Genomic DNA, 13,187 nt, shown 5'->3' with positions numbered 1-13,187 from the left:
ACATAAATCTAAAACTCCGTCCGAGCTTATACAAAACTCGAAGCGACGCGCGGTTAATACTCTACGATGTCAGTGGAGAATTTTGAGAGTCAAGGACCATTCCAGCATCGTGATCGCTCGAGAGTCGTACGGTCGAAATGAAACGTCGTATCTTATTTTATGATTAGCGGCTCGAAAGCGCTTTGTAATTTTGTTAGTTCCGCCTTTCTGGTGCTGGGGGCGAGTACAGCGAGCGGAGATCGATGCGAGCGTTGCGTGCGAGTGCGAGCGGGAGCGCGCTACCCGGTCGTCGCGCCGTCTCGCTCGCTCGAACCGCCTACCAGGCAGCCATGTTGCGCTCGACCTGCGTTCGCCCGACCGCCATTGTAGCATTTGTTAGCTAGTGATGTTCATGGGCCTCGCTCGATGCTATTGTAAACGTTTTTATCGTTCCCAAACGTACACCGACCGACGCGACGACTCTCTTATTACGGCCTCTATTATTTTATGAACATTGCTGCAATTGAATGTTTTAATATAGCTGGCGTCGAATAGAGACATAAACGAGGCGGGGTTTTTACCACTTTTATTGTTATTATTGAATCTATCGCTAGATTCTGATAATGGACTTCGATAGTCTGGGAAAGAAAATATCGATAAAAATATGTTTATCGATAGCGAAGGCGCGCAATGGACATATAGCCTACGGCTCCGGAATTAAAATGTCAGACGTGCAGCAACGCGGGCGAACAGGGGGACGAGAGGGGGTGCGGGGCGGGCCGGGCGGCCGGCGTTATTAATAACCATAAGCCGGCAGACGCACGAACGTCCAGAGGGGCCATGCCGCGCCGTAATGAGGAATCACTAATTATATTTTACTGGACTAGCACTGAAACAACATTAATTACATCGGTCTTTTATTACAAATGTCCTAATAAATTGGTTTCGATTTTAATTTGTCGATGCTTTATGTTATATATCGATATCTCGATTAATTATTTTATTCTTTATCACAACATTATTGCGAGCGACCGGCGGCGATGAGTCAGATATATTATATAGGATCCTCAAATTGGATTGTGGCTCGAAGGTGGACATTGCCTGACAAGATATTGTGTTCTGCCGGCCGGCTCCGGCCCGCTTTATATTCCCCCACAGAACGCCGCTGTGTGCGACAGCTTTGTCGTTCCCTAGCCCCACACTCGCTTCGTCAGTAAAAACTTTAGACATTATTTTATTGTCGAGACACGTTATTTGTCAGAGCCTCGATTAGTCGCTCGAATTATAACGAAGTTCTATGCTTACTTTATGCAAAACAGTATTGAAATACACCTTTCACGGTACATATTATTTGCAACATAAAATTAACGATGAATAACGTCGAACGTGAAAGACTATTTTGAATTTACCCCGCGATAATGAGTTTCCTTTATACGCCAGTCGAGTCGCGATCGCTCTTTCATTAAACAACTTTTACTCGATTTAATCTCGTCATTCAGTCGGAACTCGTATTCGTAAGTAAGAAGCGACTTTAGTGTCTGTGGAGTATAAAGAGCGAGTTATCGCTGGAGTGCGGCTGTTGGGAGCGTAGAATACTGCGAAATGTTCTAGATTCCAGCAAGTCGAGCTCGCCGGAGCGCCGCAGTCAGCGCTCGCTATGGAATTGTAGACTTGTAGCGTGGGGGTTGTCGGGAATTGCCGTGCTGGATAAATTATAACGCTCTCTCCCTTTTGCGAACCTCGCAAAATAATACATTTGAATTTGTTACTGAAAAGCTCCCGTTCGCTTTTGGTCTGTCATGATTTTATTCTCAATTTGTGAATGGGTTCTCGTGTTATTTATTGTTTTAACGTCGGTATTAAGTTTGGCAATGTTCATTTGATTATTAAATGCTTCGAGTTAGACGAATTTTTGTGTTCTATATTCGTATTGTGGGCGTTAGATAAATACGTACACGTATATTGTTTTATTTATAGAATATGTAACTATTTATAAGTAATTGAGCGCTATTTAAAGATAAATAATGACTCAAGTAAGCTATAAAAACATTAAGTAGTTATTATAATTAACTGCTGATATTATCATAAAATCATATTATGCTTTTCTTATGTAAGTTGAAACCGAGATAGTAAAGGCAATTATTGAACTGAATAGAGATATAAAATTAATGTAATGTATTGTTTTATTAGGTACATTATAACGAATCTATTTTTATTAAATTTTATTAATCATCAGTGTCTAATAATAATTCAAATTTAGTATCGCCTCAACGGTTTACGTATAGGTATGCAAATGTTTTTATTTTTTGGTCGTTATTTGGTATTATTTATGTATATGTATTAAAATTTTCCGACTTCTATAACTGTTACTTATTTCCGTTGAATGTGTCATTATGTTACCTACTTCATAAATATATCCTACAAAGAAACTGGTTATCTAGTGTTTTTTTTCGATCTTCGTGGCTCAACGTTTTTTAAGTTAGCAACTTGATTTAATTCGTTTATAATAAAATTCATAAGTAATAAATTGTTTTCACTGTTCAAAAGATTTTTGATGTTTGTTTTGATTTATAATATACCAAATAAACTGCTTTTTATATTGTTTTAAAGTCTTTAATTAATAGCAGTGACGTAATACCAAACACAAGTAAACATAATCAACAGTAGATCGGACTCTAACTCAAACAAAGCAAACAATTTGGAATGGCATTTTTGATTCACAAAACGCATAGGTATAGGCGGCGGCCGTCCGTCTACAAAGTAATACTAATTTTGCGTATTCAACTTTGTAATTGCGCGCTTGTTCCACCTATCCGATGTTTGCGCGAGTTGAATTTCGAAATAATTTGGAAAATCCAAAAGTGCACGCCTCATAATTTTTTTTAATAAATATTTATTAATTATTATTTTTGTTTATTTAATAACAATTAAACCACATCGAATCAGACCCTGAAAAATGAAAGGGTTCTATTCCTGAGCATACTCAAGCGTAAGAGAAAAAAAAAGACTCGATTAGTAAAGTATTTCGGTCGCTATCGTGTTAACAAGAAAAAGGATCCGCACATACAGACACACGGACGTCCAAGACAGAACTTTTTTAAACTGTTTTTTAACTAGTTTAAATAACAAAAATGACATCAAAAATATCATGAACGTTAAAAATAGTGTTTTTTCTTAATATGTGTGTGTATGTATTATCTTACAAGTGCAATGTATGATACATAAAGACATTTTAAGTTTGAAAAATCAGATGTTTTGCGCGAAGTGACAGTAGTACCCACCTCAACGCTTCGCTTATGAGGCGTGCAATTCATGCATCGATTTCATTCGATACGCGTTCAGCCTTTTACGGAATGATTCAGTTGAAAAGTGGAATTAAAAGATATCGCCTTTTGTAAGCATCGAAAGTCTTTAAGCTCGCGAGTCTCGAGCTCGGTCCGGAGAGTTGCGAATATAACTTTGCTCTCAAGCCGGTCAAGTTTTAACGTCGATAATTAAGGCTAGTCTTTGCTCGCGAACGATAAACTTTCGATAATAATAAGTGTTGTTTTCTGGTGTTTTAGTATAATGTCCCTATGTTTGTTGTAAATCTTGGCGTGATTGATTTTCTGTTTGGATGATGTTGCATTTTTCAAATAAGGAAACATTTCACACATAAATGCCAATGATTCGCTTCTCGATGTCACGATGTAAAAAACACTGATTTGCTAAAGCTAATCGCTGGAGCATGACTGTTAGAATAAAATAACTATAACGTTTGACGGGCTCGATATAAATTAAAGTATACGCCGTTTATCACTTTCAATTTCTAAACAATGATTGCGCCCCGAACGTGATTGGATTAGGATTGAGTATTATTCAAACGGACGGCGGCCGATACGAATGGAGCCGTTATCCTAACTGAATTGTTTAGTGCACGCAGCAGGCGCCCGCGTCGCTTTCAATTAATTACACTTAGTGGTCAAGCTAGCCGGCCACCGCTTCAGGGCCGGTGCCCCACTATATGTGCGTGAAACATTACCAGAATGAGTTTGCATCAAGTGCATAACACGAGTTTACTGCCGGTAAAACATTTGTTCTAACCGGAGTGGATCTAGTTTTGTGGTAGGAACTAGGAACGATGGTTATGACTTATGAGTAACGTTCTATGCGTGAATCTGGGAATGATTTTACGTTTTATGACAATAGTTGTTCTGAGCAGACTAAACAGCAACGGTGAATTTAATTTAATAATAACATTCAAACAAAATATGATACATTTTGCAACGATAAAAGCTCATTTTAACAATGTTCAAACATTTTCCAGCGAAACACAACACAACTTTTAACGTGCTATGTTTTCTACAGCTCGTTATTTTTTACGCTACATAGCTGATTTCGCTAAAGTATACCCGGTGTTTTCAGGGCTATCCACCTCCTCCGAGACCCGCCCAGCCGTCCACTCCTAATGCGCACGACCAAGATTCGGTAAGTCTCAGTTTGATGCTAATATAAAGGTGATATAAATTACAAAGATGTTCATGTAATGCTGTGTAATTGTTTAACTTTAACTTTGCACAGTATACTATGAATGAATGAATGAATGAATGTACACAGTATACTATGTTCTTTATGTATTTATTTACGATCAACGCTTTGAACTGACTGAAAATTTGTCTAACTATACGGGACATTTTCGATGAATCCAATAGAGAATCCGTCTGTAAACATCGCCTTCCAAAGGACTTAATTTAAGTGAGAGGTGTTAGTTGTTACCGTTATTGATTTACCTTTTCCAGTCAGACTTAATTTATACACACTTCATTCTATCGCAGTCAAATAGCACGGCGGATTTCCAAAAGATCCGAAACCATCAAATATGAATCATTGTATTACAACAAGAGTGTGTGAACTGCTTTACAATAAATTCGATACGGGTTAACTTTTTATTTAGTTAGATAAGTGCAGTCTGCACCACACAGATCGAGCTTAACGAGACGCTCCTTGCATCTTCTTATTTTAGTGTCTGTGCATTAAGTAACGGAATAGGGGCTTAATTCGTCCGACACTACATTATATTCGTCAACGGGTGTTTTCATTAGCACATGTGGCGAGAACAAGTGAGCCTCGTAGGTGCTGTTTGCGCTCACACTTGATATTCACATTTAGCGTCCCCGCACTCGACAATAAGCTCCGCTTAATTGTGCACAAATCCGACAACCTGCTACTTGCGTGCCGTTGATAATTTTTATTTATAGCTGCTGGTGAGATGAATTGAATCGTCGGTTTTGCACGCTCGCTCTATAGTTCACTGATAAAAGATTGTAGCTACTGAAGTTGAAATTGCATTGTTTTCGAATGTAATTGATTATGTGTATGCCCTGTGCGAACGGTGTATGCATGTGGGAATAGGTATAGTTCTTTTCTTAAGAAGGCGTATAAAGCCAGATAATTCTACGATTAAGCCCCGCACATTACGCGCCATGCCGCGCGCCCTCACAATACCCTCATACACCCGGCTCATCCAACGTACGTAAAGTTCATCGCACGCTAAATTATACACAATATTCTTCGCTCGTTCAACGCGTATTTTCGGTAGTTAGTAGGTATGTTGTCTAAAATAATTGTATAAAACAGTGAAGTTGAAATCATCACAAATTATGTAATATGTCTTTTTATTATTATTTGTTTATAATTATTAATGATAATCTATACATATTATAAAACAATAAAAAAACTGTCTGTATGTAATATATAAAAAAAAAAACAATATTAGGGAAACAGTATAGAGCACGAATCCGTAAAAAAAGTCTGTCGAAATAGCGAGTATAGATACTATTTTTAAATAAACATACGCAGTCGACGACACACATTCCTCCAGAACTTTATTTTGATTAATTTGGTTATAGTCCATTGAATGAGTCCCTCCAAGGGGGGTCTAGAGTGCGTGAGTTAGTAACGTAAGATGTTTCTTCGGAAACATGTCAAGAGTCCCTAGGTAATAAACATACTAAAACCCCGGGCCACTAGGAGGAGCCCCGGAGTGGGGGGAGGGGGGAAATGGATCCATTTTTTTCATTTTTCGCTTAAATCTCAAAAACGGTACATGTTAGAGAAAAACTTTCAAGGAAAAATTGAAAGGCCATAAAATTATCTACAAGTTGTACCTGAATCATTTTTTCCTATATCCTACCGTTTCTGAGTTATACGCAGTAAAACATGATTTTGGCTCAAACAATTTCAATATCAATCGATCAAAAAATATTTCTTTCTTCCAAAAAACTCAAATGTGCAACTTGTGACCAGTACTGATAGATTGCTCTTAATTAGGTCTATAATTGGTAAAATAAACACATTCCTCCATGGAAGCCTTTAGGAGGAATCGATTGTCAAAATATTATATTAGGGCAGTTTGAGTTACTGAACTTGATCTTTTTATTTTTTTCTTCCAAAAAACTCAAAAGTGCAACTTGTGACCGGTACAGATAGATTGCTCATAATTAGGTCTATCATTGCTAAAAATACCAGATTCCACCACGGAGGCGTTTACGGGGAATTGAATTTTATCAGGGTAGTTACGATACATGAACTTTTTATTTTTTTTCTTCCAAAAAGCTCAAAAGTGCAACTTGTGACCGGTACAGATAGATTGCTCATAATTAGGTCTATCATTGATAAAAATACCAGATTCCACCATGGAGGCGTTTACGGGGAATTGAATTTTATTAGGGTAGTTAGTTAAAAAGTTCATGTATCGTAACTACCCTAATAAAATTCAATACCTCCTAAAGGCCTCCATGGTGGAATCTGGTATTTTTATCAATGATAGACCCAATTATGAGCAATCTATCTGAACCGGTCACAAGTTGCACTTATGAGTTTTTTGGAAGAAAAAAATAAAAAGATCAAGTTCAGTAACTCAAACTACCATAATATAATATTTTGACAATCGATTCCTCCTAAAGGCTTCCATGGAGGAATGTGTTTATTTTACCAATTATAGACCTAATTAAGAGCAATCTATCAGTACTGGTCACAAGTAGCACTTTTGAGTTTTTTGGAAGAAAGAAATATTTTTTGATCGATTGATGTGGAAATTGTTTGAGCCAAAATCATGTTTTACTGCGTATAACTCAGAAACGGTAGGATATAGGAAAAAATGATTCAGGTACAACTTGTAGATAATTTTATGGCCTTTCAACTTTTCCTTGAAAGTTTTTCTCTAACATGTACCGTTTTTGAGATTTAAGCGAAAAATGAAAAAATGGACCCATTTTCCCCCTCCCCCCACTCCGGGGCTCCTCCTAGTGGCCCGGGGTTTTAGTATGTTTATTACCTAGGGACTCTTGACATGTTTCCGAAGAAACATCTTACGTTACTAACTCACGCACTCTAGAACTTTTTATTCAATGGACTATTAGATTGTACGACATTTTTCGACTCAGCAATTATTCTAAAAATAAAAATAAAAATTATCCTTTATAAAATATTACAAAGTTCTTCGAAATTTACGTATTATTTTATCGAGAGCTGCTAACTTTAGCAGGTACCTTTCTGGAGTATTTTTTTCTGCGTGGCAATAGTCAGTAGACACAGGTTGAGAGTGAGGGTCCACATTTTCCAAATTTAAAATTGTTCTGTGAAATTAGTAAATTACTTTCAAACAGGGTCAATTTGATTGATTGCATTTGCAAGGCGACCGTAGGAATTAGGTACCTACATAACTAAGTATAAAAAGTGTCTTTGTAAATTGTAGGTACCCACTATGAATGTAGGTATCTATAAATATCGTCGCATGAATACTCAACTCGCGGAAACGAATTTACAGAATTTACACAAATAATAATATCCAAACTCGCCTGGATAAACTTTCTCAAATGAATCTATAGTTTAGGTGGTCTGTTGCGGTTCTGCATCAGGTGTTTCAGTTTTCAAAATAAATTATTATTTTATATTTCCCAGATAATATAATAGTACCTACACAACAAAATAACTTTCATTCAAATCCGTCCAGTAGTTCCGGAGATTAGCGTGTACAAACAAACAGACAAACACAGACAGTTTTTTTTATTTACGGGATAAAACTCATCCTATGACCTTTCTCAGGTCTCAAGCTATATCTGCACCAAAATTAGAGCCCAGACATACCTACATACAGACACACATACAAAAATTCTAAAAACTATATTTATGTATAGATATGTACTACATATTACTATGTAATACAGATTATGAATATATTATATATATACATATACATATGTATATTATAAAAAAATACCTATTCAATGTAAGTACAATTTTGACTTTCGTACGAATTTGTTATACCTATGTATAGATGTTATGTATGATTATCTAATACAGATTGTAAATACATATAATATATATGTACTATTCACAACCGGTTTACATATTATTGATATTATTATTTACTGGAGCGAACATAGGATCTGCCTATAGTAATAATAATAATATAAATCTTTCTTGACTTGATTGATTGCACCGCGACTGTAAGAATTAGGTACCACTATGAATATTTACCTATCTATAGTTGCTGCTGCTATCGCGTCAATACTCAGCGCGCGGAAATTATTTTACAGAAACTAAACTTTCTCAAATAGGTAAATCAAGACTTATCTTTTTATATTATAATAATTATTATTTATTAATATTATAACAATACTATTATATTATACATTATATACATTATTACGACATTTAGTTATCTTTTCAATTTGAATCTTCTTTAGTTCTCGTTTCTTAAGTCTTTTCATTTTGTTGTTTACCATTTTCAACAAATCAATATTCGGCGTAATTATAAAACACGGCGCAGCAATTTTAGCGTGGTCTACTCGTCTCAACGGAGCGATAGCGTCTGATGTATGAAATAGAATTATGTTTTTAGCTCCCGGAACGTGCGATGGAAGATGATTTCTTGCGTAATTAAAAATATAGTAAGCGCCAAAAGTGTTTTATCGTGATTAAACCAAAACTAAAAGTAATTACACAAAATGCTCTGACAAATATATTGCAAATGTTTTAATATAATTGTTTATGAAAAAAAAATCATAATAAGTATTACCATGTCCAGTAAAAAACGTAAAAGTGTGAAATTTAGAGGTAACTTCGTGAATTTTTTCTATCGAGTCAATTTCAATATTTTATGTTTTTGATCTGACAATATAATCGAAAATATCATCAAGTTTTACATATATTTTATTTTTTATATTTGGTCTTGAATATTACACGTATCAACTAAAAGTTGATTGGTGATTTGACTTTATACGCGCCCTTAAGGCAAAATATAATTTTTTAACACATGGTAACATCGATGAAAACAGTGACATTATACCTAAACCAAGAAAAAGTATTGCTAAAAGTGGGCACTAGTCCACTATGGCCAAAGGAAAGTTTTCACAAATTAAAAGAACAAAATCACATCAATCGAGATTTTCATTTCCCGTTTCCCTTACAAAAGTAACGTAGCTAGCCGCTAGCGAAAAACGAGCAAGTGAATATTTGCGAGGCAAGCATATCATTGAGCTATTTCATTAAGATGAGATCAAAGCGGGGCCCGCAGCCGGCGGCCGGCGCTCCGCCGCACACATTGCGCGATAAAAAGAATTGTCGATGACAGTCCTCCGAGCGGCCCGCACTATAGGGTTGTGCAGGGAAAATAACAAGGCCCTTTACGGACCTTTTGGGCGTTTGAATAGACAACAGACTGTAGGGATGTGTGCGATACTCGTCACGTTTGTTACACGTGATAATGTTTTGCGTGATTGTAATGAACTCGATGATAATGATGTAAAATATGGTTCCTACAGTTTTTTTTTCTTTGGTAAAACAATTTGAATGTAAAAGTGAAATACATTGACAAAGCATTTTTTAAAGAATGACTAATTTCTAATGAATGACATACTTTTTAATTGATTTTAATAATAGAATTAGATTAAATTTGTAACAGTACTATAATACAAACATTGTTTGCTATGCTTTTTCATTAAACGTTTAACAGAAAATTGTATTCTTTTCACTGTTCTTTAATAATGTGTGACAGTATAAATTGGATCATTAACCATAATATGACTCATACTTCAGACGTGGTTGAATAATAAAAAGGCTACGAACACCCAGACTGACAATCAAACGGGCTATAAAAAGCATTTAATGTACTGAATGACAGTCATCAGTTTTTATATGTATCAATAATAATTAAGAACTCGATTTATTAAGAGATACGGAAAGTTTATTGAAAGGCCAGTTTATAAAACTTCTTTGCATATTTTATAAATTACCTACATATTCAAAATATAACTTTTATATTAGAAATGACCAATTTAGGAATAATCATTTATTAAAAGACCTGTCTGGAACTGCATAATATAGTCAAAGCACACATCGAATTGTAATACTAATGTCCAAGACTCAATAGAGCTTATATAGGCGCGGGCAAGTGAACGGTCCAATAGATTTAAAAAATATAAATATTATTCTGTTGTTTTAGAACCATCTCTTTAACGCGTTATTCACATACCTACTTTTACAGACCTCGTCGGCTATCACGTTTCCTATTCATAAAACAAGTTTTATCTACGTCTATTCATTTATGGGATTAATAAAACTTGTCATTACCTTTTCTTGGAACGCCAGGACCCTAAGTTTCCGACGTTAAAGTGAGACCCATAGGTTGCACGAAATTGTCAACCCTAAGGGTGCACTCACACACATCAGTCACCGTCACGGCACCGATGACTGATCGGTGACGGTTTGTGTACGTATCCACAAACACCAGTCACCGTCATGTTGTCCGTCAGTCACGTCGCCGGTTTGACTGAATCATTGAACACATACATCAGGTTAGTCAGTGATTAGACGTGTGTCACGCTAGAGAACATGTAGCAATTATTGACGGTAGCACGACGCTGACTGAACTGAGACGTGACGGCACCGGGTGAGTGGGGATAAAAGTATGATACATGTATGGAAAGATTATTTGACGTGCCTGACCGGTGACGTCACTGATAGATTTCGTGCCGGCGACTGTCGTGTGGGAACAGAGTCATACTAGAACTATTGATACATATTTTTTTTTAATCCTGTCCGGTGACGTGCCGTGACGGTGACTGATGTGTGTGAGTGCACCCTAAATCGTATCTAAAAAGATAGAGCGGGGCTTTGAAGTTGATTGATACCGTTAGGCAAGGCTAGCATTGTCTCGCGGTCCGGGGGAACCAAATGAGAGGAATTATTAAAGCGGCACTGCTATGTGTCGCTTTTTGTAATGAATTTACCGGGACTGGGGGACTGCAACCCTACGCCACCCTGTCTCGTACGACGGCATTCACTTTTTACGTTCTTTTAGTGATGTCAACGTTCAAGATATTGTCTTGTTACATAAATGTTTTCTTCGTTAAACTTATATGAAAATCCTCTTGAGTAATGATGATGAATTGAATTCGTCTTTTCTCTTTTTCTCATATTAATATCTTAACAGTGGAAAGTTACTCAATGATATACTCAATAAAATAACATATGAAAGATACTCAAAAGTAAACAAGATATAAAAATCTAGTTTTGCATAGCAGGACGTTAGGGTGCTTAAAATTATATGTTGTATTTTTAAGACTTCGAATTCTTAATTCAAACACGTTAGACATATTAACATAGCGTTTAGAATCACAATGAGGATGATAATTTAAAGAGGAAATTCATAGCAAGTAACAAGCTAGAAGGGGTTCTGATTTGGGTTATTTATTTACGCAACGTCGAGTGAATGACGGCTCAAAGGAAAATATTACTCGGCCTAGAAACGGGGGGCTCTTTGAGAATGTCCCTACAATGCTATTCATTAATGTCACGACTGCACCCTGAGCAGCTTGGAAATGTTTAAATTATTTCATTTCTCTAGATCTCTTATACTTGATTGAAATGACAGGAGCTTGTGTTTTTTTTTTCTTATATAATAATTTATCGTAGGAACGCCGTTATGAGGTCTTTGAATATGTTCGTAATGTTATTTAAAAGACGTTTGATCTAATTGTATTTTGTTAAATGAACTCTCGTTTGTGGTAAGTTTGACAGTGCATTATAACTTTTTTTAAATAGGTAGCATTATATTGAATTTATATCAATACAAAAAATAGAACTACAAGTAAAGAACCTACCTTCCTGTATTTTGTGAACATCGAGTAAAATTCAGCCTATGAGGTGACAAGTGCTCGGTTAAGTTTGATGTCATAAACGCATCAAACTGACACAGTTTACCAAAAGTATAAAAGTAACCTGCGAGAGCTTTTAGACGTGAATTTAAAAGAGGAAAAACGGCCGTAACCCACCCTCCTCACGGGCTTACGTGTCGTAAAACTTACACATTGACATAAAAGAATTTTGTGTAACAAAATGTGCAAATGTAAAATGAGAAAGGCGAGCCAACCCGTTCGCTGCACGTTCATAATAAACGAGATTGAGTGGGGTAGAGTCAAATGAATGACGCTGCCATTGTACGACGTAATCAGCCGTCGGGCGACGTGCGTTCGCATGCGAAAAACAAAACGTGTATACATTTTAACTAGAGGAAAAAAACATTGAACATTGTTTGCGGAGACGAACGATTTCACGTTTACAGTTTTCAGTGTATCAAACGCGCGCTCGCACGACACGGCCGCGATACAAAAGGCACTAATGTCGAATACACGCGATCGTGTGCCCGATGTACGTGACTAACGTTCTATTGAATATTGTGATCGTACCTAGGCTGCGCTGCAATGATTTATCAACGTAGATATTGTCACGATTAATAAACTTGTCTCTCATAAATGGAGACTTATAAGTTTTAAGATGTGTCGATGGCATCGATGCAGAGTACATATCAGAATGTAGGTATCTTATTGAATCATGAAGGAGTATGTGCCCACATATATTATCTTATATATAAAATTCTCGTGTCACAATGTTAGTCTGCATACTCCTCCGAAACGGGTGGACCGATTCTCATGAAATTTTCTGTGCATATCGGGTAAGTCTGAGGATCGGCCAACATCTATTTTTCATATGTACCACGGGCGAAGCCGGGGCGGACCGCTAGTTTATATATAAATGCTTATTTGCTTGTGATTTCGTGAATAAAACGTATATTCAAGCGCGATTATGGCTATAACATTGTCAATGTTTGTGCTGACCTCGGTGTCAACTTTATCTGACGTAAATTATTACATGCGAATGTTTTC

The 13,187-nt window shown here is 36.4% G+C and overlaps 2 protein-coding genes and 1 long non-coding RNA gene across 9 annotated transcripts in view; 1 reads left to right on the top strand and 2 right to left on the bottom strand.

Moving 5' to 3' along the window:
• The window catches only part of LOC149479341 (uncharacterized), a 381,306-nt gene that overhangs the window by 75,833 nt on the left and 292,286 nt on the right, over positions 1-13,187 (bottom strand). The gene's annotated exons all lie outside the window — the stretch shown is intronic.
• Positions 1-13,187, bottom strand: part of Atu (Another transcription unit) — a 463,287-nt gene that overhangs the window by 295,319 nt on the left and 154,781 nt on the right. The window lies entirely within an intron of this gene.
• osa (trithorax group protein osa) overlaps positions 1-13,187 on the top strand; it is a 91,079-nt gene that overhangs the window by 31,072 nt on the left and 46,820 nt on the right. For all 6 annotated transcript variants that reach the window (XM_089707916.1, XM_089707915.1, XM_089707914.1 and 3 more), the window contains exon 4: positions 4,384-4,446. In XM_089707916.1, coding sequence (XP_089564042.1) covers positions 4,384-4,446 — 63 coding nt within the window. The remainder of the gene's footprint in view (positions 1-4,383; positions 4,447-13,187) is intronic.

The sequence above is a fragment of the Colias philodice genome, chromosome 20, assembly GCF_061535455.1.
Source record: "Colias philodice isolate Cphi_HAF_F1 chromosome 20, ilColPhil1 Martin Lab GWU primary, whole genome shotgun sequence".
Taxonomy (NCBI): Eukaryota; Metazoa; Arthropoda; class Insecta; order Lepidoptera; family Pieridae; genus Colias; species Colias philodice.
This window is presented reverse-complemented; position numbering and strand designations above follow the sequence as displayed.